At 38.3% G+C, this 26420-nt stretch overlaps 2 protein-coding genes across 2 annotated transcripts in view; one reads left to right on the top strand and one right to left on the bottom strand.

Moving 5' to 3' along the window:
- Positions 1-8353, bottom strand: part of LRRTM3 (leucine rich repeat transmembrane neuronal 3) — a 195285-nt gene extending 186932 nt beyond the window's left edge. The window contains exons 1-2 of the mRNA XM_068982259.1: positions 8350-8353; positions 6476-8007 (exon numbers count right to left, since the gene is read on the bottom strand). Coding sequence (XP_068838360.1) covers positions 6476-8007; positions 8350-8353 — 1536 coding nt within the window. The remainder of the gene's footprint in view (positions 1-6475; positions 8008-8349) is intronic.
- The window catches only part of CTNNA3 (catenin alpha 3), a 1791870-nt gene that overhangs the window by 724132 nt on the left and 1041318 nt on the right, over positions 1-26420 (top strand). The gene's annotated exons all lie outside the window — the stretch shown is intronic.

Raw genomic sequence — 26420 nt, forward strand, 5'->3', positions numbered from 1 at the left:
AAAGTCCTATATTTTGTTTCTAGGAGTTAGTTAATTAAAAAGGAAAACAGCATAGCTCAGCTGGTAAAGAATCCACCTGCAATGCAGAAGCCCCTGGTTTGATTCCTGGGTCAGGAAGATCCGCTGGAGAAGGGATAGGCTACCCACTCCCGTATTCTTGGGCTTCCCTGTGGCTCAGCTGGTAAAGAATCCACCCGCAGTGAGGAAGACCTGGGTTCCATCCCTGGGTTGGGAACATCCCCTGGAGAAAGGAAAGGCTACCCACTCCAGTATTCTGGCCTAGAGAATTCCATGAACTGTATAGTCCATGGGGTCCCAAAGAACTGGACTTGACTGAGCGACCTTCACTTTCACTTTCAAGATGTAGTACCTTGCCAGATTGGTAATTAAGCTATATTTCTTCTTTCTTCTACTGATAATCAGAAGACACTGTAGAGGTCGTTTGTAAGCTGTAGACGTAAGGGAAAAGGTCAGCCAGACTTACATTTTGCTTAATGGTCTAATTTTTAAATTGAAGATACGATGCGCCTTTAAGTTGACTAATTGTGTTGATTTATATGAACGAAGACTTTTTTGTGTTATATAGGAAGTAGGGAATAATGTAAAAGTGGGAGAAAGAAATAGACTTTTTTTTTTCCTGGAGCAGGGGAAATAAGAGTCCCTGAAAGTAAAGTGTAAAGAATTGTCAAGAAAGTTAACAATTTTCATTACAACATTTTCTGGATAGGTTAAGCCAGAAGCTCCTTTTTCTTTTTTTTCAATAAAATGGATTGTTTCTGCTTGGTCTTAGCTCTTGTTCTCTCTGTGTTCCTTAAATTCTCCTTACATGTTCAAGATACCCAACTCAAGCATATAGGCCAATAGTTCTATGAAGGTAGAGTTGCATACAATTTAAAGATGTGGTTTTTTTTTTCCCATTGAAAAACCACCATCCTCTCTCTGTTCTCGAAAGATTTCACAGAAAAAGATTTCATAGACACTCAGCTGTCAGGGAGGAGGAACAGTTTTCTACTTAAATTATAAGAATTTTGGGAATACATCTGCTGCCTCATCCTTGGTAAGAAATGCTTCATTCAGTAGAGAAAGATTTTTGATTACATTGGTCATTTGTTTTTTGATGAAAAGCCCAGAAAGAGTACTCTTAAGTTTTTAATTTTTCATCAATGAATAAGTTATTACTCATAAAAAGTCTTTGTATTTTTATGCTACTTTTTTAATCTGGTGATTTTCAATAGCAATAACTAATAGATTAAAGCCAATAGTAATTTCCATACTGGAAGGAAATTTTGGGTACTCTTTCATTGGGGGGAAAATAAAACAGTATATGTCGTGTAATTAATACCTAGAATATGTGCTAACCCCGTGTAACATGTTAGAAGCAATTACTTTTTGCTCAATAATGATGTCATCTTGCCACTTTACAAGATATATTTGTAAAGTGTAAAGTCATTAAGGGCTCAAAACAGTGCTCCTGAAGAGGGGAATAGGGCAAGTAAAATAAGTAAACTAAAAGCTTTTGTTGCCATGACATTTTGGGGGACAAAATTAGAATTTTGATTTAGTTGGATAACCTTTTGATTCACTGTTCTCTGGTTGGTATCTGTTTATGTTTATTGTATATTATGGTCATTATTAATAACTCATAGACAACATTGGGTGGAAGAAACTTCTTTATGGAAAATAAAGATCAAAGACAAATTAAATTCTAGACTCATGGCCAAGTCTCAGAATTCATATTAATGTAAATGGACTTTGGTTTCTGTTACACAGAGATTAGTAATGTCTTTCTAGCCCAGGCCAAACACAGAACACCTGCAAACATAGCTGATCATCTTAATAAATGCTCTTTGAAAATAGTAAGTAGATGACATTTTAGAATTTACAAAGTATTGCTCACATTTTGTCTTCCCAACAACCATATGAAGTCAATAATGTTTGCCCGTTTTACAGATGGGAAACATCAAGTTCAGAAAAGCTAAGGGATTTCCCCAGGATTACCTGATTTGCAAATATCAGAGAAATTTGAATTTAAGGCCCATACAGTGCTCTGTTATATATGGCTGTGATATTTTCCTTAAATCAAAAGAATCATAAACTCTTTTCATGCAATTATCTCTGTAGTATTTCTACTGTATTCTCCTGACTATAAAATCACTGATGATTTTGGGGAGTAGGCAAAAGTGGGTCTAATGCTATAGGCAATTATGGTTAGCTTCTAGAAACTCTGACTTTCACTGTGTTATTTTATTAGTTCTCAAGAGTCATTTAATACAGCCTATTTAGCTTCCATTAGTTCTGTTTTTCTTATGACATTTGTAATTAAAATTCACTGATACTATTTTTCACGTTAATAGTTTCTTCCAGCTGCCTCTAATTTTTAACATAGGTGGCTAACAGAATGCAAGTATAGAAAAACTATGGGTTTGCTACAGATCCAGATTCTAGTGAGAATCCAGGGGAGAGGGAATAAAAGAAGCATCGCTGTTTCTGAATTTTTCATTTCTCACGGCTCAGTTCTCATTTGTCATGTCTGGAACCCATTTTGTCTTAGTCTTCATAGCCTGATGCTTGTTTCTGATGCTGGTCTAATCCACACTTTAAATAAACTATTTAAGTTCTCTTCTTGGTAAATGTCAAGGGAAGAGAAGATGCTTCATGCACCTTCAGCATCCTAAAATCCTTGCCAGTTCTACAAATCTGACTCTGCATTCTCCTTCCCCAGAAGGAGAGCATAATTTCATTATCTATGAATCATCACCCCTTAGACTGTAACATCATTGTCAGAGAGCCTAATAGAACCAGTGTTCAGCTGACTGAAAAGGGAGAGAGAGGGAGAGAGCACTGGGGCAAAGAACAGGTCACTGCCCTGATCAACAAACTGAAGCATTCTAGAGCCGGAAGGGGAGGCCTCCCTTATTCCACAGCTCAGATGCTCCTGCCTGGTAAATAACTGATCCTGGTTCTTTCAATATTAATATTGAAATTTGTTTTCCCCAACCTAAATTACATTATATTTTAGTATCCTGCCTATGTAAAAACTCTCACCTAATGATATTTGTCCAATGCCAATGATTTTAAATACTTTAAAGTATTTCTTATCTATTTTTTGTTATGTTATTACTTGCTCTTCATCTTAGGACACTTATTTCTAGCCCTTAGTTCCAGTTCCGGTGGCCTCTGGGCATTACTAAGTAAGTCAATATACAAAATGTAACTTTAAGATGTTACACTATAACTATGTTTCCAAGGGGGAGGAATTAAATAAAAGTAAAATCTGATTCATGGATCAAAAACTGTATGTTGAAAAACCACACTTACATAGGAATTTAGGATGAAAACGAATAGAATGTTTGAATAGCTGTGGTTAGCCTAACCAGCCACTGGAGGTCACTGCTGCTCCACAGAAATACAATTTATTGCCTTCCTGTCTGGTTAGGTAGTTGGTTCACCAAATTAAGCCTAAAAAAAGGTTTAAATTATTTGAAAAGATGTAATGTCAACATCTTTAGAAAATATAAACTAATTTAAAAGGAATATTTCTTAGATAAGTATTGCTCAGAAGACTGTGACACTTGGAATATATTACCTCCATGCTGCGGTAGGACTATGTGTACTGGGACTCATAAAAATTAGAAAAAACCCCATACTTTTCAAAGACTGAACTGTATGTCCTCTCTCTCTGGTAAGGCATTCAAAGACTGAATCCATTCTGGATTGACGTGTCTCTGTTGTATAGTTCAACAGGTCAGGCTGTTTATTTAACTGTTGTCTAGTTGGACACAACATAAATTTGGGACAGAAAATGAAATATCAACTAATATGCACTGAGTTTAAAATACTTGTGAAAATAGATTTATGGTTTGCAGTCCAAAATTTGCTGTGGGGTGGGTGTGAGGACAACTTTTAAGCAGAACATTTACCAGTCAGTTTTGTTAAATTTATAGTGGTGAACTAGTAATTGTCTAACCTACAAGAATTAGATACTGAGAACTAGAGATGCTTCATTCCCAAAGAGAGGAAAAATAATTTTTTTAATAATTTCATGTCCTGAATCAAAATTACTTTTACAATCTAAGGAATTTTATTTTGGTTCTTATCTAGCATTAAATTTATATATAGCTAAAGTTAAGCATTATAAAATGACCAGCCTTCAAATTTTGGTTATTCATGTAACCTTAACACACCAAGTGGTTTTGAATTTTAGAAACACTTTTAAAACAACAAGCATATTTTATATATACTAGCAGTACCACAGCATTGAGAATTTTCAAAAATTTCAAAATATAAAGATAAATATACGTTGCCTAAATTTATTTGGTACCCATAACAAATGAGGCAGAAGTTCAAGTCAAAGAATAGAAAGGGGCTTTTTCACTTTAACACTGCATTTAATTAATACAATCATCTTTAGTACAGGTAAAAATGAGGCTGACCAAAGAAAATTTCTTTTTTTAGATGAAATATGTATTTACTGACATTTTATGAAAAATGTAAAATTACAACTTCAGTGAAAAACATCACAGTAGGTTCAGTCATCCAGTTGTTCATAGTACTGTGAGGAATTATCTGCATTATTAATCAATTGGGAATCTGGGACTATTTGCAATTAATAAATGTATGTCTAATAGTTATCCATGGACAAATATATTATAGCTATGATGCTTCTCTGAACTGGTATCTATTAAGATTTAATCAAAATCAAAGTACCTTGAAAAACCTACTTTAGATGTTCCTTTTTCCTTATTGCTTATAAAAGTATGATTTTTATAATCTGGCTTCTTTGCAATTATATCTCCTGGTGACTTGCCTAGATTTTTCCTCTCAGCATATGAAAAGCCTCCAAACTATATAAAAATGCTGGTAAAAATAGCCATTTACTTTTTCTTTTTTTTGCTGCAGTGATTCTGTTTTGAAAGAACAGGGGCATGGTTAAAGATATAAGGCTTGACAAGTCAAATTAAATGAAACAGGCTCAGTGTTGCAATTTGTGATTTTCGCTCCTATAAAGGAATTGTTCATTTTAGAGAATGAAAAGCAGACTAAAGACATTTTTCTAAAATCTAAATGAACTGTAGTCAAAGTTACTTAAATACAGAAGCTATGATATTTGTGCTGCAGTCAATAAACTTTCACCATCGACATAAAAACATGCATGCAGCTTGCGTATTGCCAGCAGGGTCTGTACAGAATCATACTGATGAATGGAATTCACAATAGAGATGAACATGGGGACACTGTAACATCAGCACTGTAACATCAACAATAGAGAGGCCAAAGACAGCTGACATGGGGTTGGTCTTTTTTCCTGTAAGATTTATTTTATCTTATTAAGGTGTTGTCAAAACTATCCTTTTCAATGGGTGGTGGAAATTGAGTCTTAAAATGTGTTCTCTACGCCTCTGAATGAAATGTCAGTCAGCAGGGGACTGGCATGTGTGCAGGGCATAGAGTGAAACACAACAGGACAGCCTGACAAATCCCAAACAGAACAGACTGAGCTCATGATTCCACTCCCCACATTAGGGTCCTACAAGAGCTGCAAAGAGAAATTCTGGTAAGCTTCTAACCACATGTGTTTAGCAAGCTGCATTCCCGTTTGCAAGCCTCATCTCTGAAAACTTAAGGTGAGGATGTGTGGAAAAATCTGCCTCCTCAAATTTGCCTCTTGCCTATTTTATTTATTTATTCATTCACTCATTTTGGATATGCGGAGGCTAAAAGAAACTGACAGTGAAACCTCTACTGTGATTTTTACAGAGATGGATTTCAGAGATAAGGCTTCAAGTCTAAACTTTGTGTTTTTACTGTCTCCTCACATTTTGCAGTCATCTACTTGCAACAATTTAACCCTTCCACAGTTTTCCTCAGGCTTGCTTTATTGTAATTCAAACACCTCTGAAAACTGCTTCTGGTGCTGCTTTAACAGAGCACCATCTTTCAATATTTTCCTGCAATTTTCTTTTTAAGCTAGGTGTTGTTTTAAGACTGCCCCTGAATGTTCCTATAATCAAGTCATCTTCTAGAATCAGTTTCAGCTCCAAGTACCTGGGATCATTCAGGTTTTCCTTGATTTACCAATGAACTGCAAACCTTCTAAAACTGTAAATTTGGTCCTACTAGAAGGAGAGTAACAGCAGATGTGAGGGATCACTTATGAAAGAAGTTTTATCTTAAAACAAGTGTGACATTAATGGAATCAATAAAAGGTTGTACACAATAGGCATTATATTAAACCAGAATTCAAGCTTCACATTGATTGTGGTATTTAAATTTCAGTGGATTAACTATGTATGAAAGGAAAATGACCCGTATTATGAATGCACTAAAACAGACGGGAAGGAAGGACTTTGCCAGCAGAGGGAGAGGGAGAGGGATGGGGAGAGGGGCACCGCGTTCCCTTTATAGTCACCAGAGTTCAATAAAGCACCACTTATTTCCCAGCTTTTAAGAGCGCTTTTATCACAATGGTTCATACCTCACACTCCCTGGAGCCTGATTTGTTATAGGTGCAGGGTCCCGTCCCATTCAGCAGCATCTCGCTGGTCTCCGTGTTGGTAGGTTTATAATCTACGTAAAATTCCTGGGTGCTGGGAGTCATTTGCTTTAGGGACTGTCTTTTCTTTTTCCTGTGCCTTCTCATGAGGGAGCGCTGCTGCAGCTGCTTCATGCTGGCAGGATACCGCTTCCACGACACGTAGATAACAAGCAGGATGACAAGCACAGACAGGAAAAGGGCCACGCTCCCTGCGATGATTTTATGAAAAGAGATGTGCTCAGTGTCAGCATCAGTCTCTGGGCCAGGCTCCGTGGCTCCCACCGTGGGGGGCAGAGGGGGTTTGCTTTCATGCTTCGGCCTGGGGAGCTTGGGCTTAAACGTTGGCTTTGGGAGCGCCCTGGCCAGATCAAACCTCTCTGTGGTACTTTTGCCACAGATGCTGTAGTTCTTCACTGCATCAATCACATTCACTCCTTGCAGCTCTTTGGGACTGGCACAGATAATTGTATTCTCTCTCAGTCCTTTAAAACTTTTCAGCCAGTTTACCAGGGAACAGATATTTCTGCTGCATTCCCATATATTCCCGGCAAGACTGATGTCATTGAGGGATATCCAAGAATCCAAAATCTCTTGACCAATAAATGTGAGCTTGTTGGAATCCAGGTTGAGGCGCTGCAGATTTGGGACACACTGGAAAACACTAGGTCCACTAAAAGCTTCGATCTCATTGCCTGATAAATCAAGCCTTTGTAATGAGCTCCAGGTCCAGGACATGGTCTGTCCTATGACACTGATTTTATTCCACTGCAAGTAAAGGTTCTGAAGGCTCACCAACCTTGGAAAAAGGGCCAGATTGAGCTTAGAAAATTGATTGTGCTCCAGGTGAAGTTCTTTGAGTCTGATCATACCAGCAAAGACATTCCTGGCTAAACTTCGGATCCGGTTATATCCCAGGTCCAAAAGTTCCAGGTTGCGGCAGTCTTGGAATATTCGCACTGGGATGGTTCTCAGGGAGTTAGACCGTAAATGTAAACTCAGCAGCTTTCGCAAACCCCGAAACTGTTCAGATCCCAGAGAATGCAGCTGATTGTAGGACAGATCCAAGTTCCGTAAATTTGTCACAGGTCTGAAGGTATTGTTGAGAAAATAGGAGATTCTGTTGGAACTCAGAATCAACTCTTTGAGTCTGCGTATTCCATTAAAAGCATTCTCATCAATGTTGCTGATATGGTTATGGTCAAGGTACAGCCAGGTGAGCTGGTTGAGCCCTTTGAATTGATTATACTTAAGTTTTTGAAGGCTGTTATAGCGAAGGGACAAACCTAAGCAACCGGCAGATATACTTGAGGGTATCTCCTGTAATTTCTGAGATTCACAATATACCATTTTGCCTTCACACCTACAGCCCTTGGGGCATCCTCGTTCAGCAGAAGAAAGCATTGTCAGTAAGACAGTGGGGGCTATAACCAGTGCTACAGCTGATCCGCTCAGTAGCCTAATTACATTGAAACCTGGAAATAAAAACAACTTAGAAAAGTTATCCCCCCAAAAAAGAATTAATTTATTTTTTAATCAAGCAAAAATAAGCATATATTTTCTTTTTTAGAAATTTAAATGTGTAGAGCAATATTTAACATCAAATATCATCTCCTTATAATTTAAAGAGAATTCTTTAGGCTTTTTTTTTTTTAATAGTTAAGCAAGGAAACATGTTCACTAAGCAGTTGAATTTATAGTTTTAGAGCAGAACAAGGTAATCTCTACAATAATTAAGGCAGAATTAATATACAGACTAGTGGATTTTTTTGTTTTTGTTTTTTTAAGAAGAAAAGAAGAAAAATGACAAAACATACCCATCCTTTGTATTGTTCAAAGGTCGTCCTTAGGTCTTTTGCTTTGGCTTAGGGGGCCACTTGCATGACAGCCCCTGTCAGCTGCACTGTAGTGAGTCAGGGCTTGCTGACACCCAGGAAGAAAAATTGGACCCCTTGGGAGATGGACCGATTTTGGAACATTATTCTTTGCCAGCCACGCAGAACACTCCAAGAACAAATAAATCCAACACCGCATTCGCAGCAAAACATCAAAATCTTCCTAGGTAATAGGATCTTCATGGATATTACGTTTTTGCATCTTTACAGTTTTTTTTGGTGGGGGGAGGTGGTGTAAAAAAAAAAAAAAAAAGCTTCTACAATTTCTTCTTATCAGAAAGCAAGATGTATTCCTTCAGGCAACATGAAGCTACCTGAGCTGCCACATCTGTATTCCATAGCCCAGCATTTCTGGTGGCGAGCACCCAGTTCAGCCACAGAGCTGCGTTGGAGCCCAGAAGGCAGGAGAGCCCCGTATCGCGCACACGCTCAGCTCACTTCTGCAGACTGTCATTCTGAAAGCTGCTCAGACTGTTGCTTTGGTTTCAGTGAATGCAGTCTTATGTAAAGCTGCCCCCAGTGGTGAAGAACATTATGGGCATGTGCAGAAATGTCTCTCTTTTATCTTGCAAATGAGCAGGCTCTCTGCTGGAAAATGAATGATTCTTTCGGGTGGCTCAATAGGAACTGAATGGTCACCGTAATCAATAACTAGCAACATTTTCTGTAATTTCCAAGTCTTGTTTTACAATTTGGCAACGTCTTTATTGTCTGCATCCACTTAATCGCTAAACATGTGCTGCCCAGAGTGTTTCTGGAGCTGGACATGAAGTTCACAGACCGAATGTCAATTTTTCTTAACCTCAACGTAGGCTTGGAACTGAAATTTATAAAATGAATTATTGAGCTTTTCACAGAGAAGCATTAACTGCCTGCCCATTTGACCTCTTGGAGTCACAATGATTATATTATACAAGATGTCTCAGGATGCTAGCACACGTACATTTTGGAACAGAGAGGATAACTAATGACATATGAAGTAATGTGTCCAATAACCTTTCTGGTTTTCCCACAAAAGACGTAATTGATTTAATTGTTTATGACTTGGTTTGTTGTTTTTGTTGCTGTCATTTTATCTTTTTTTTTAGTTAGAAGAGAAATAAGCCATGTTTAGTGTGAGTACAAGAATCAAGAGAACATTTGGTTCAGTTTGTTGATGCTGCTGGTATTTATTACACTAATTTTTATTGAGCCATTTCTAAGATAGCGTTTCAATGGGCTATCTTACTCTATCTGGAAACAATATTATGATGTAGATCCCATTATACCTTTCATTTTAAAGATGAGGAGACTCAGACTGGGAAAGGTACCTTGCTCAAGGTCATATGATAAGTGGTAGGACTGAAATTCAGAACCATATCTCTCTTACACTTGAACCTCTAACCACTAGATGATCCTGTTTGAACAGCATTGTTATCGACACTTTAAAATGAGTCAAATGAAAATTAGCCTGATTAAGTCATTTTGGGAAAGAAGCTGTAATGAAATGAAATTCTTGATTTCTAGAACAGGTTTGCATAAACTTCTTTGATAGGAGTCTTCTAATAAGTATTCTAAAAACTAAAGAGGAAAGGCTTAGTCTAGTGATTAAGAGGATGAGTTTTTGCACCTAGGTTCAAATCCTGACTGTATTTTATCAGCTCTGTAATGTTGACTATGTTTAGCATCTTCTCTATGCATTAGTTTTGTCTTCTACAAAATGGGCATCATAACAAAATTCCATTTAATAGAGAGTTTGAGAATTAAGTCATCTCCATATCTGTAGAGTATGGAGATAACATAATCTTAGACTAGTATGTGGCACTTAATAAGCCTGTGTTAACTGTTATTTGAATAATATCAACTTTTCTATACTTGCTGCTATTGCATGTTATTTAGTATTGAATAGTGACTGTCATGACTGTCGTTAACTCACAAAGAACTATTTCACTGAATATTTTTTGTATTGTTTATAATGGTTTCTGAGATGCTCTCAGTCTTGCCTTCTTTGATGAGAAGTGTTCATAAATCTCCGTGGACCCTGTGGGAGAGGGAGAGGGTGGGATGATTTGGGAGAATAGCATTGAAACATGTATAATATCACATAAGAAATGAATCGCCAGTCTAGGTTCGATGCAGGATACAGGATGCTTGGGGCTGGTGCACTGGGATGACCCAGAGAGATGGGGAGGGAGGTGGGAGGGCGGTTCAGGATTGGGAACATGTGTATACCCGTGGCGGATTCATGTTGATGTATGGCAAAACCAATACAGTATTGTAAAGTAAAATAAAGTAAAAAAAAAAAAATTGTAAAAAAAAGGAATATTTAAAGTGGACTGTAACTCATAATTAATGTTTGATTTTCTTCAACAGAGCAGAATATGGTAACATCTGCCCCACAGAGAAAACCATTTTGTTTAAAAATAAGTGGTAATTTAATTTTTTCTTTTTAAGTTTTCCTTGCTAGTCTTTGTTAGGTGAATTGACTGTGGAAAATCATGGAAAGCTTTCATATTTTCAAAGGATGAGAGGCTCGGTAACAGTTATGATAAACAAAAGGGGCCCCCTAGGTACAGTCAGATTTCTCATATAAGATGCCATTAATAGAACAGTATGTGCAGGCTAAGTCACTTCAGTCATGTCTGACTCTTTGTGACTCTATGGACTGTAGCCCACCAGGATCCTCTGTCCACAGGATTCTCCAGGAGTGAGTTGATATGCCTTCCTCCAGGGCATCTTGATGACCCAGGGACTGAACGTGTGTCTCTTATGTCTCCTGCATTGACAAGCAGATTCTTTACCACAGGTGCCACTTGGGAAGTGTTTCCTCCCAAATTATTATGCTATTAATTTACATAAAGCCCACCAGAGAGCTTGTTAAAAAGGTAAATTTCCCAATCCCTCCCCCAAGATTTTGATTCAAGGAGACAGAAGAGGCTACATTTATCAGTAGACTCTGATGGACAGCTAGGTTTAAGAAACACACTGTAAAGAATAAATAAAAATAATAAATTTTCTCCTAGTAGGAAGAGAGGACACATAAAACTATGATATTGTGATATAAGTTCTGTGAGGACAAAAATAAAGTTTTATCTGCTTTGGTTTTCCTAAAAACTGCTGTAGCACTTGGCACATTTTAGATGCTCAATAAATATTTACTGAACAGACACATTTTTATGAGGGTCAGAAGTACATTTGATGGAGGATAAACTGGTTATGTTATGCTAGTCTTGTATACATAGGATTGATCTCGGCAAAATTCCTCTGCCAGTGAGATTGGGTACAATTTTGGAGAAAGTGTTCTTTAAAAATGTGTGTGAAAAGGCAAGAAATTGGGAAGTGGAAATACTGAGATGGTCCGTATGTGATCTTCACTTTTTCTGTAGACATCTCTAGTCTTTATAGTTAAACTGTACATTTTTTGAGAATAGTAAATATAAGTTTGAATATTCCCTTTGGCATTTTACACCTTTTATCATCTAACATCCCAAATAGGGCTTGACAATTTGTATCTATTAAAAAAGACTAAAGAGAATACTATTTATAACTCCTCTATCATCCCTGGTGCTTGAAGGACTCAGATTTTTCTCTTCACCATCCCTGCTTCTCTTTGGGAAGTAATCATTGCCATGTCTGTTTTCCCAACAGCTGCAGAAGGCTGCTCTCGGATGACTGGAGGCCCCAACAACTTTATGTTTTTATTCTTCTTTCATTCTATGACAGAAGCACAGATGAGCCCACTGAGAATGTAGTTTGCTTACTTTGCTTTTCCTGGGATAAATCTTGGATCAATATGGTGAATAACATTTGCTGTCTGTTACACACTGTGCCATTAGCAGACGCTTTTATGGTATCTTGGCTTCTGATCTTGCCTTGCTCCATAGTTCTGACTTTACAGTCACCTTTTGGATCTCAAAGTTGATTTTTCCTATTAATGCTGACTATTGATCTCTTCTTCAACAGTAATCAGTAGCCATTCTTGGACTGGGTCTAACTCCAGGTTCTCTGGGTGCCTCCTACTTTGGCACTAATCTTTAAGCCAGTATTACCACCAGGTCTATCCTGGTTCATGGGAATGAAATGCTTGAAGAGGGAAGACCATCCATGAGGCTGGTAGAGAAATCCAAAAATAAAGTAGTGCAGTGCTAACCCAGACTAAAAACTTGAGGCTATAGAAATCACTCCAAAGACATAGTCTCTCAAAAGAAAAACCTTATATTCCAAAAGATTTTAGTAATTTGCTGGTTACTTTTTAAAGTTTATTCTCCTTCTACTTGTTGACTACTGCAAGATGATCATTTCTTATTTGCCTTTCAAAATAAGCAAAATTATACTACATTATGTATTTAGCAAATTCATTTGCATTTAAAACCATGTACAGAGCAAACTATAAACTACCTGACAAGTTAAATTTCCCCAATGAATCTGGGGCCTTAATGATTTATATACTTATGGAATATAGTGTCATGTATCTAAAGACTTTTTTATTGCACTTATAGTACTTCAAAAAGCTTAACATATTTTGTTTAAATTGGGCGAATAAATCCAATCTCAGTCATATAATGCCAGATTTCAGTCTAATATGAAACTGAATTGCCAAATAGAAACTTAGAAAATCAATTTACAGTGGCTATTGTGCTTGTGCTGCTGTGCTCAGTCATGTCTGACTCTGCAACCCCAAGGACCGTAGCCCACCAGGCTCCTCTGTCCATGAAATTTTCCCAGGCAAGAATAACTGCAGGTGGTTGCCATTTCCTCCTCCAGGAGATCTTTCCGACCCAGGGATCAGACCAACGTCTCTTGTGTCTTCTGCGTTGGTAGGTTGGCTAGCGCCACCTGAGAAGCCCAAAGTGGATATATTGATGTCTTAACAATGGGTTGTTCTCAGAGATTACATTTATTTAACAGTTTGAGTAACCACTATGTCCTAGACACTGTTCCAGACACTTAGAGTACATTAGTGTACAAAGCAGATATCTAAGCTTACATTCTGAAGGAGTGAGATGAACAATAAAAATAAAATAAATAATAAAAGCAGTATATTACTGGGCTTCCCTGGTAGCTCAGGGGTAAAGAATCTACCTGCCAATGCAAGAGACACATGTTCAGTCCCTGGGTTGGGAAGACCCCCTAGCGAAGGAAATGGCAATGCACTCCAGTGTTCTTGCCTGGAAAATCCCAAGGACAGAGGAGCCTGGTGGGTTACAGTTCATGGGGTCTCAAAGAGTTGGACATGACTTAGTGAGTAAACAACAACAATTATAGGAAAAAGAAAAGTAAAAAAGACAGTGAAGATTAGAAGTGGAAGGGATGAGGTGGATTTCAGGGAAAATAGGATCGTTAGGCCCACAAAGAAAGTGGCTTGAGCAAGCCTTGAAGAAGATGAGGTTTTTAACCTTAAAACTTATTTAAGGGGAGTGGCCAGTGCAGAGGCACTCAGGTGGGAGCAGATAATGTGTTCAATGAATAGCAGAGGCTAATCAGTCTAGAGTGTAGAGAGTATGGGAGAAAGTAACTGGAGATGAAGTCAGAGAGGAAATAGACTGTAAAGGGACAAGGGTAAAATCAGGGAAGCCAGCAGGGAGGATATTATACCAATCAGGAGAGAGACGATGGCGACTTGGACCAGGATGGTATTGTTACAGAGGGTGTGTGTGGTGTCTGGCTGTTTGCAGCCCAAAAGCCTATAAAGAGGCCAGATTGGTGGAAAGGAAATTTGCTTTATTTCAGATGCTGGCAACTGGATGGGAGAGTGGTGGACATCTGTCCAAAGGCCAACTCCCCCCACACATGCACAGTGACAAGCAGAGGGTGAGACCTTTTATAGGTGGGTGAGGGGGAGCTACATGCAGAAACAGCACGTTATCTCTAACAGTCATCTTCAAATTGGTCATCATTGGTCTGACCAGCATAATTTTGGTTGTTTTCAGTTCAGTAATCTTCAGTTCCAGGGTCCATTTTGTCCCCATTTCTTTGTGGCCCGTTCTTGGAATTGTGGCAGCTCATGTCCTGGGTACAGTCTGGTCATCTTGTAGTTAACTTCTCCACCTGGTGTTCTAGTATCTATAAGATAGCTCTCAGGATATGGCTTAGAATATTATCTATAGCCTTTGAGAAAGAACTGAAGTGAAGTGAAGTGGCTCAGTCGTGTCCGACTCTTTGTGACCCCATAGACTGTAGCCTACAGGGGTTCTCCGTCCATGGGATTTTCCAGGCAAGAATACTGGAGTGGGTTGCCATTTCCTTCTCCAGGGGAACTTCCCAACTCAGGGATTGAACCCAGGTCTCCCGCATTGTAGGCAGACTCTTTACCGTCTGAGTCACAAGGGAACCACAATGCTTAATGACTACATTATTATTATTTAGTCTCCTTTGACTGTTTTTCTTTGTATTTGCATTTCTCACTTCTCTGATTAATTCTTTGACTAAATTTTTCCACAGATAAAAGGCAGGCAGAGGACATAGTAGGGGAGCAGGGACCATAGGATCCTGCTCTGATTCAGTTTCAATGAAAGTGGTGAGGATTGGTTAGATTCTAGACTTATGTTTAGGTAAAACCAATGGAGATTTCTAATGGATTAGAAATTGAGGTATGGAATAAATAGAGAAATTAAAGATGACTTTAGGTTCTATGGGCTGAGCAATCAGAGGGATGGTAAAGCCATCAACTGCTTCTATAAGTCAAGTTTGGGGAATAACATCAAGAGTTCAACTCATTTGAATTATGTTCAAATTTGGCCGTCATTTTTTGTCAGACTTTAATTTTTGCAGCATGTTCTTGATATTAGGCTTCAAAACACCATGATGTATTTTGCAATATTTTATAAAATGATTAGCAAAATTAGGCACTAAACAATAACAACATGGATTTCTATTTAGATGTCCTAGACAACGGCAGCATCCTTGCAGATGGTCTTGGAGAGCATGGAACCAAAAGCTTTGATTAAAATTAAAAATTATATAAAGACCAGATATGATAGCATTTGGACTTAAAGTTCTGGAAAATAAATTTGGTGAATCTGAAAGGTTTTTCTAAAATAATTTAGAGAATGACATATGCTTTTTATTACATATGCCAGTTGACATTTGGAATCTGGAGTTGATTCTGGCCAGTCTTCTTAGGGTCTCAGTTTGCTTATCTACAAAATAGTACTCGTAAAACCTGTGCTATGTTAGGATCTTACATATATATATATATTTATTTTACTTTATAAATAAATAAATCAGATGGATAATAAAAAAATAAATCCTGTCTGATACTGAAAAAAAAAAAAACCAAAAACCTGTGCTATGAGTCTCTAAAGTTTTTATTTAGGATCAAGTTCCATAATTTACATGTAAATACATTGTAGGCTCTAAAGTGCTATAAAATATTTCTGAAATCTGAGTACCTATGAGAAAATTAATTTTTCTTTGAGTTTCATCTAGGTTCTCTGTTCATCAGCATACAGTGAAACAAACATGTGTTTAGGGTCACTAACATGACCAAGGGCTTTCCAGGTGGTGCTAGTGGTGTAGAACTCACCTGCCAATGTGGGAGACATCAGAGACATGGGTTCAATCCCTGGATGGGGAAGATCCCCTGAAGGAGGGCACAGCAACCCACTCCAGTATTCTTGCTTGGAGAATCCCCATGGACAGAGGAGCCTGGGGGGTACAGCCCATATAGTCACCAAGAATTGGATATGACTAAAGCAACTTAGCACACACATATCAAGACCAAGGGCCGAGTCAGAATTTACCAATATTATAAAAAATCCTCAGTATTCCCTTTCTACTATGATTTTTAATACCATATCCTTTTAATATACAGCATACATCAATGACATTCTGTGTTCTAACTCATAGAGTGCTTTCACCAATAAGTGCATGCAATCTAGATGTTTCAAAGAGCTTCATGTTTTTGACTTGGTCACCAAATCATGTAATAAGATGGCCAAAATGCTAACATAGATCCTTCCAGCTATGAAAATTGTATTTTCTTCATTTCTAGTTGGTAGAATACTCATATGCATTTGTACATTTATAACTATATTCTGCTCATCCATCGAGGTATTAACATGTCTCTGAAATATCCTTGGTTTCCATCTGCTTGCTTCAAGGGCTCCATTTAAAACCATGTCTGGTCACATATGGTGATGAGTGGATATCTTTGACTTAGATAAATGGATGAAGAGATTTCCAGGTCTGACCATTAAAATGGTTTCTCAGTGTGTTTTTGGAAAGAGGCAAATCAAGTGAATGAGACCTACAAAAGAATATAACATATTTGCCTATCCCTCACTTAAAGATACATTTATGCTACAGCATCAATCCATACTCTCAGGTTTTATTACATTACTTACTGTTAGTTTGAACAGAAGTAGCTCTAAAGATAAAACTGAGGATAGAGACAAATAACAAATTCTTAGAGTGCAACAATTATTGGTTAACTTCTGAAGATGAAAGACTACATGCGTATATTAGTCTCTCAGTCATGTTCGACTCTTTGTGACCTCATGGACTGCAGCCATCAGGGTCCTTTGTCTATGGGATTCTCCAGGCAAGAACACTGGAGTGGGTAGCCATTCCCTTCTCCTGGGGATCTTCCCAACCCAAGAATCGAACCCTGGTCTCCTCCACTGCAGGCAGATTCTTTACCATCTGAGCCACCAGGGAAGACTTCTGAAGATAAAAAGACTACATGAATTTAAGGATACCATTGTTACTATTTTTTAGTGGATATTTCAAAACATACACAATATAGAGAGGATAGTATAATAAACATTAACAGTTATCAATATTCTATTAATTGTGTTCCATCTATCCTCATATCCCTTCATACACACCCACACGTTCACACTTTTCTTTTTTCTTTCTGAAGTGTTTTAAAAAGCAAAGCTCAGAAATCATGTCATTTTGCATATATATTTGCATATATATATATATTTCAGTATGTAATTCTAACCAGTAAAGATTTTTAATTTAACCGTCTAGTATTACTATACCTAACGTATTTAACAGTAAGTTCTTAAAGTTGGTTTGTGTTCAAGACGTAAGTAAAGCTCAAGTACTGCATTTTGTTTTCATGTTTCTTAAGTTGCTTTAATTTTTTAATGTTGTAGATTTATTGGGAGGTACCAGGTCATTTGGACTGTAGCTTGTTCCATGTTTTATATTAAATTGATTGCTTTCTCTATGTCATTTAACTTGTAAGGAGTAAGTTTTAATAACATACATGTTAAGCAAGAATCCACTCAACTAATTTAAGCAGGACATCCGGCCCCAAATTGATACTTGGGGTGTTTATTCACTCTTGTTAGCAAATTTAACACTTGCAGAATTTAGGAATATATGAGGCTTAGAACTTGAGGGAAAATATGTATTTCTATTTTGTGGGAATTCAGTAATTGATCAAATCGCAAATTTGATGAAAATTAATATTAAGGTATCATGAGTCTGAGTTGGTTTACCATTCATATTTACTAGTATTTCTGTCCTCAACTTTTTACTGTACTTGCCTTTTTGTTGATAGTTATGAAAAAGCAGATATTTGATATTGTTCCTTGCTAAATAAACCTGTTAATGTTTGCATTAATATTGGGATAGTCTTCTAAAGGAGGCTCAAAAAGTTACTTTCAAGAGAGCAGTTACCAAATTCAATTATAGTCATTTTTATTGAGAGAAATCAGTTTTCTAGCTTTTCATTTGGAACAAATTCCATGAAGGAACATGTGGCACCAGAGCTACAGTGTAAAATTTATGGCATACATATATTCCCAAACTTCTTATAATTTCTCACAATAAAGCAAAGATGTTTTAGAGTAACTATAAAAGTCTCTGAACCAAATTTTCCCCTTAATACTTGACGCTTTACTTTGCATGCATTTATGGCTGTGCTTTGAATATCAAGTCAATACTGCTTAAATGATATAATAATAAACATTTTGCTATTTTTGCTTTAGGTATATTCTGATGTATAAATTTTTTTTTTCCTTAAGAAAATGTTCTGTCTTAGTCCATGTGGGCTACTCTAACAGAAAATGATAGATTGGTGGCTTATAAATAACAGAAATGTATTTCTCACAGTTCTGGAGGCTGGGAACTCTATGATCAAGAGGTGTTCAGATTCCATGTCTGGTGAGGGCCTGCCTCCTGGTCCACAGATTGCCATCTTCTCTCTGAAACTTCACACAGCTTAAGAGGCAAGGGCTCTTATGGACCCCTTTTATAGGGGCACTAATCCCATTCAAGGCTTCTCAGGTGGCTCAGTGGTAAAGAATTCGCCTGCCAATGCAGGAGCCTCAGGAGTTGCAGTTTTGATCCCTGGGTCAGGAAGATCCCTTGGAAAAGGAAATGGCAGCTTACTCCAGTATTCTTGTCTGGGAAATCCCATGGATAGAGAAGCCTGGAGGGCTGCAGTCCATGGGGTCACAAGAGTCAAACAGGACTGAGCACACAAGCAGGAATCCCATCCACTTAATCCCCGAAGGCTCCACCTCCAAATACCATCACTTTGGGGATTAGGTTTCAACTTGTGATTTGGTGGAGGTGGAACACAAACATACATTTTTGTACAATAGTCGATTTTCTATTGTACTATTAAAGCATTATGTATAATATTTTCAACAGGTACACTAGTATATTTTAAAATTTGCCTTCCTGACAAATATATCAGCATTAAGAATTAAATCCCCAAGCCACCAGGTAGAGAAAGGTAATAGAAATCTGAATTTAGATAAAAGGCATACATTTCATTGGTTCTATTTTTGTTTCTGAAACAATATCTAATTTAAAAAAAATTTGCTGGAGACCTAAGAGATATTAAACATCTGATAGAAAAGAAATTCTGCAAAAAAAAAAAAAAAAAAGGAAAGAAATTCTGTGTAAGTTGGCAGTGTAGTAACAGAGAATAGGAGCTGTGGGTCTTTATATTACACGAATATATTACAGTCTATTTGGAGACTCTCTTGAACTAGGCTAGAGAACCCTTCTCTGTACTGGAAATGCTTAATCCTGATTGAAATGTACTTCTCTTAAGAGTGGGGAATGCTTACAAATCTCCTGTGGCTCGCAGCAGAGCCCCCATGTGGCAAACTTGTGATTTAGGCAGAGGCTGACTGAGTCCCTGGAAGCAAATGCCATGCTTCTCTCATAAAAATAACATTTCTTTATCTGGTGCTGGGGATGCAAGAGTGAGTAAGACCAAGCAATCATTTACCATCAGAAGACTTGCTTTTTAGTTGATGAGATAGTAAAATATAAACATTATAGACACACATTGCAATGTCAGCTGGGCTTTCTGAGTGGCAATGGTGGTAAAGAACCCGCCTGTCAATGCAGGAGACATAAGAGACTTGGGTTCGATCCCTGGATGGGGAAGATCCCCTGGAGGAGGTAATGACAACCTGCTCCAGTGTTCTTGCCTGGAGAAACCCATGGACAGGGGAGCCTGTCAGGCTACTGTCCATAAGGTCACTGAGTCAGATATGACTGAAGCGACTTAGCATGTGCATACACACACACACACACACACACACACACACACACACACACACACGGAAGGCAACTCAGGTGACTCTATGTCCCCTCAGATGTAATCTCCCTTTGGGATTTTCATTGATTACCATCAACACCTTTACAGTGTTGCCGCTCCTCCTTGGACACTTTAGCCCACGTAGACATAGTCTCTTTTTGGAACAAGTGGCACAGGTAAAAGGTTAGATAATGTTCTAAGAATTTTGTTTTTAAATTAAGAAATTTAGGAGGTAACACAATGGGAACAGCCATAGCAACATGACTCATACAGGGAGACTTACACAGTGACTTTCTGAGACCCAGTTTTCTGATTGGGGGTTGGTGTCAGGAATATTTGCTCCAACAGATGTGACCCCACCCAGTCAAAGCCTGCTCAGGCCTCATCAGTCATATCTCATCCTTACAAAATAGGTCCACTGTTCAAACAGGAGTTTCACACTCGCAAGAAAAACAGAAGGCTTTCCCCCCAAGTACCTCCTTGCCTCTCCCTCAGTGATCTTCTTTCATCTCCAATACTTGGTACTCAGGTACCTATCTATGGTGACCCAATTTTTTAATATATTTTTCCCACTTATTGACAAATGAATTATATGGTACTAGCTGATAAGGCTTATAGTATTAGCCTTCTCAGTATGTGCTGTGCTGTGCTGAGTCGCTCAGTCGTGTCCGATTCTTTGTGACTTCCTGGCCTGCAGCCCACCAGGCTCCTCTGTCCGTGGAGATTCTCTAGGCACGAACTGGAGTGGGTTTCCATGCCCTCCACCAGGGAATCTTCCCAACCCAGGAATCAAACCCAGGTCTCCCACATTTCAGGCAGATTATATACCATCTCATCCACCAGGGAAGCCCAAGAGTACTGAAATGTGTAGCCTGTCCTTTTCTAGGGAATCTTCCTGAAGGAGGAGTCAACCCGGGGTCTCTTGCATTGCGAGTGGATTCTTTACCAGCTGAGCTAGCAGGCAAGCCCAGCCTTCCCAGTATACTTGAAATTTAATAGGTAGCTCTGAGAAGTGGAACATATTAAAGTATCAGAGAACTGAATTTTATGTACATAGTTTGAAAAGCAAATATAAGAAGAGATTTGTATTAAAAGTACCCATACTTGCTTTTCTTTCTCAGCTTCTTCACCAATTCCTTTTTTAGATTCAGTCACTTTATTTTAGCTATCATTTCCTTCTCATAATATTTCTGAATTTTGTTGAGATTTCCATTTCTTGCTTTTGTAACTGAAGATGCAGTATCATCTTCTCTCTTACTCTCTTACTTCCTATGTTAACATAGTATTCTACAAATGGACAATATTTAATTTAGGATGACTAGGTAAGCAATACCACTGTTGGATTAAGTGGTATACTCGGTTGTGTTTCCATTCTCTTTCAACTTCTTATTTTTCTTAAAGTTAAGAATTTTCTCTATTCTCTCTCCCTCGAGACTCCCTAATTTGCTTAGTTTTGTCTGTTCCTAGAATTAGTTGCTTTTCCCAGTAGTTGCAAAGATTTGTCAAGTGCTTAGTTTTTCCAAATAGTCATTTCAGATAATCCCTCTCCTCTGCAGCACTCCATTTTTCTCTTCCCCAATATCTAGTCATAGCTGTTAACCCAGCCCCCCCTTCACCATTCTCCACCTGTGATATCCCCTGTTCTTGGATCCTATGTATTCCTTGTCTCATTTTGTTGAAACATATCCACTAGTAGATTCCTAAGAGGGAGCATGTGAAAAAAAATCATGTCTGAATTTTTTTAAAATTTATCTTTACTGATTAATAGGTTGGCTGCATACATAATTTATGTACATAATATTTATAATTAGAAACCACTTTCTCAGAATCTTTAAACCATTGCTCCACTGTCTTCTCACACCCACTCCTGCTGCTGAGAATCAGATGTTATTCATATTCCTACTCCTTTGTGTATAGTCTATTGTTTACTCTGGAAGCTTTTATGGAACATTATTTTCCTTGCTATTCAAAAATTAAGTAAGAATATATCTTTGTTTGGTCCTTTTTTCATCCATCGTACTGGTATTCAGTGGGTCTATAAATCTGGAGACTTGTGTCCTTCAGTTCCATAAAAGTATGTCTTCTTTTTAAACTATCTCTCTACCCATTTTCTCTGTTCTCTCTGTTTCTCTCTGTCTGGAACTTTTATTGTGTAGATTTTGAACTTCTTGGATTGATACTTTGGTTTTTCTTTCCTATTTCCTATCTCTTTACCTTTTTGTCTTTGTTTCAGGTGATTTCATCAGCTTTATGTTACAATATTTAACTTATGAGTTTATTAAAAATTTAGATTAGGTGTCAGCAAACGATAGCATAATTAATTCCAGCAGTGATGCTACTGCGTCAGGGGTGTAGATAAAGTTAAGTTTCTGTAAATAAACACTTTCATGTTCATTCATTTATAGATGGTCTATGGATGCTTTCACCCTGCAATGACAGAGTTTAGAGACTGTTAAGTCCTGAAAGCTTACAATATTTACTATGAGTCCCTTTATAGAAAAAGTTTGCTGGTCCTCCTCCCTCTTTTCCCAATTTAGGTGATCATATTTGTTATCTCCAGGAGCTCTGTTTTGGTTCTCTTCTTTTCTCTTCTGAATATCATAATGTTTTATTCTATTTCAGTTCAGTTCAGTCACTCAGTTGTGTCCGACTCTTTGCGACCCCATAAATCGCAGCATGCCAGACCTCCCTGTCTATCACCAACCCCCAGAGTTGACTCAAACTCATGTCCATTGAGTTGGTGATGCCATCCAGCCATCTCATCCTCTGTCATCCCCTTCTCCTCCTGCCCCCAATCCCTCCCAGCATCAGAGTCTTTTCCAATGAGTCAACTCTTTGCATGACGTGGCCAAAGTACTGGAGTTTCAGCTTCAGCATCAGTCCTTCCAAAGAACACCTGGGGCTGATCTCCTTGCAGTCCAAGGGACTCTCAAGAGTCTTCTCCAACACCACAGTTCAAAAGCATCAATTCTTCAGTGCTCAGCTTTCTTCACAGTCCAACTCTCACATCCACACATGACCACAGGAAAAACCATAGCCTTGACTAGACGGACCTTCGCTGGCAAAGTAATGTCTCTGCTTTTCAATATGCTATCTAGGTTGGTCATAACTTTTCTTCCAATTTTATTTAACATGTTTTATTTTACATAATGTTTTATTCTACATCTCTTTTCATCCTGAGGATATCACATGGAGTGTGTTAGTAGTATGCAGCTTGCTGCAACGCCACTGTCCTCTGAGGTAACTTAATCAGTTCATTTCAGTCTATTTCATGATGGAAGATTTTCTCATATGTTAAGCTTCTTGTGTGTTCATTCAGACTAATGAGTGAGGGAGGCGCTAAAAACCTAGAGAAGGTCCCCTGTGTTCAGGCAAGCTTTTGGCTCTGGACTGTGTGGTAGTAGCATTTAATGGTCGAGCTTCCCTGGTGGCTCAGACAGTAAAGTGTTTGCCCACAATGCGGGAGACCTGGGTTCGATCCCTGGGTCGGGAAGATCCAATGGAGAAGGAAATGGCAACCCACTCCAGTACTCTTGCCTGGAAAATTCCATGGACTGAGGAGCCTATAGGCTACAGTCCATGGGGTCGCAAAGAGTCGGACATAACTAAACAACTTCACTTTCACTTTTGCCTTTTTCACTGAGGAAGGTCCAAATGAATGATTATATAGATTTGTTTCATTCAGAGAAGACCCCCAACCTCCTTCACTACAACTGCAGGCTCCCAGGGTTCTGGGACAAAGCAGAAAATTTTATATTTTTATTTATTACAACTACTTGAAAATTTACACATTTTCAATATCTATAAATGTTTTTAATTTGCCTGACCCCAACAATTTCTAGGGCTTCCCCGAATGGCTCAGTCCATACAGATTCCACCTGTAATGCAGGGGACACAGAAGGCTTGGGTTCAATTCCTGGGTTGGGAAGATCCCCTGGAGGAGGAAACTGGCAACGCACTCCAGTATTCTTGCCAGAGAAACTCCATGGACAGAGGAGCCTGACAGGCTACAGGCCAAAGTGTCGCAAAGAGTCAGACATGACTGAGCAACTAGACATGCACGCAGACAATGTTTCCTTAAAATAATGAGTTTATAATTTTATAATTAAATATAGATAATATTAATAGCATTTTATGTATGTTTTCTCAAGAAGCCAACTATAGTCTGAACTGAAATGCAGATTTGTATTCCCACTTTTTTGTATAAAAATTTTGATTTCCGTTATTATTATCCCTTACACTTTAGAATGACTTTTCAAATTGAAAACTACATCAGTTCAGTTCGGTCACTTAATCATGTCCGACTCTCTGTGACCCCATGGACTGCAGCATGCTAGGCCTCCCTGTCCATCACCAACTCCCGGAGTTTTCACAAACTCATCTCCTTTGAGTAGGTGACGCCATCCAACCATCTCATCCTCTGTCATCCCCTTCTCTTCCTGCCTTCAATCTTTCCCAGCATCAGAGGCTTTTCCAATGAGTCAGCTGTTAGCATCAAGTGGCCAAAGTATTGGACTTTCAGCTTTAACATCAGTCCTTCCAATGAACACCTAGGATTGATCTCCTTTAGGATGAACTGGTTGGATCTCCTCACAGTCCAAGGGACTCTCAAGAGTCTTCTCCAACACCACAGTTCAAAAGCATCAATTCTTTGGCACTCAGGTTTCTTTCTTTCTGTTTTTAATTTTTTTTAATATAAATTTATTTACTTTAATTGGAGATTAATTACTTTACAATATTGTATTGGTTTTGCCATACATGAACATTAATCCACCACAGGTATATATGTGTTCCCCATCCTGAACCCCCCTCTTCAGCTTTCTTTATAGTCCAACTGGCTGCAGTCACCATCTGCAGTGATTTTGGATCCCCCCCCAAAATATATTCTACCACTGTTTCCACTGTTTCTCCATCTATTTGCCATGAAGTGATGGGACTGGATACCATGACCTTTGTTTTCTGAATGTTGAGCTTTAAGCCAACTTTTTCACTCTCCTCTTTCATTTTCATCAAGAGGCTCTTAGTTCTTCTTCACTTTCTGCCATAAGGGTGGTATCATCTGCATATCTGAGGTTATTGATATTTCTCCCAGCAATCTTGCCTCCAGCTTGTGCTTCATCCAGCCCTGCATTTCTCATGATGTACTCTGCATATAAGTTAAATAAGCAGGGTAACAACATACAGCCTTGATGTACTCCTTTTCCTATTTGGAACTAGTCTATTGTTCCATGTCCAGTTCTAACTGTTGCTTCCTGACCTGCATACAGATTTCTCAAGAGGCAGGCTTTTCAAATTTATTTTTGTGACTTTAGTAGTGAAAAAATTAGAAAAACTTAAACAATATGTAGGTATATGGTTTGTGGGGTGTGTGTATATATTTTTTTTTTTATTGCTAAGAATTAGAGCTTGAAAAGAAAATATATTTCAACTGTGAAAGTTCTTCAGTCATGTCTGACTCTTTGTGACCCCATGGACTATATAGTCCATGGAATTCTCCGGATCAGAATACTGGAGTGGGAAGCCTTTCCCTTCTCCAGGGGATCTTCCCAATCCAGGGACTGATCCCAAGTATCCTGCATTGCAGGCAGATTCCTTACCAGCTGAGCCACAAGGGAAACCTTGATATCAGCAAGTTGATATAGTCCCCAGACAGGGTTTCTGCCATAAGCCATATGAGGTCACCATGGAGCTGCAGATTAGGACACAGCTCTTGGGTCACACTTGTATATCTCTTTCGATCAATCACACACACAAGCACACCATAGAGGTAATGAAGTACAGCAGAAAACGTGCTTGCCAGGAGAACAAGGACTAGAGCTCCAAGCGTCCTTCCCTTATCCTGAAGAATCCTGGATGAGCCCCCAAGATGAAAAGTTGTCACTATGAGCCATGAAAGATGCTGGGATTCTTGGCCTCCAGAGGAGAGGAATTTGATCTGGTGTCAGTGATGAGGCCTGAACACTCAGAGCTTTTGTGTAATAAAGTTTTATTAAAGTATAAAAGAGATAGAAAAAGCTTCTGACATAGACATCAGAAGGGAGCAGAAAGAATGAATCAAGTAGGCAACCATTTATTTATGATCCAAGTTTGCAGTTTGTATCTCTGGGTAACAAAATGTGGGCTTCTATTCAAAAACTAGTAATAGGTATCACAGTCATACAAATTATTGATTTAATTTATTGGCTGAGTTTGAGACCAGACTTCCTCTTAAAGGCAATGGTCTACATTGATTCTATCTTTTTTGCTTTACAGTATTTAGTTGAAATCATGAAAAGATTTTTGACTTGGTGTACATTGGTTTCAAACTTGCTGTTTTCCTACAGTGATACTCTAAGCTTCTGCCTAGAGAAACCAAAACAATTAAACATGTCACCTCATGTATTGGTCATTAGTCCTAATTCTTAACCTATGAAGATTTTCTATGGATACTTTTAAAAGGCTTGAGAGGTTTTACATAATTTAAGTGGCTTATATGCTTTGCAATTTACACTTGGAAAAT

Source organism: Capricornis sumatraensis, chromosome 10 (assembly GCF_032405125.1).
Source record: "Capricornis sumatraensis isolate serow.1 chromosome 10, serow.2, whole genome shotgun sequence".
Taxonomy (NCBI): Eukaryota; Metazoa; Chordata; class Mammalia; order Artiodactyla; family Bovidae; genus Capricornis; species Capricornis sumatraensis.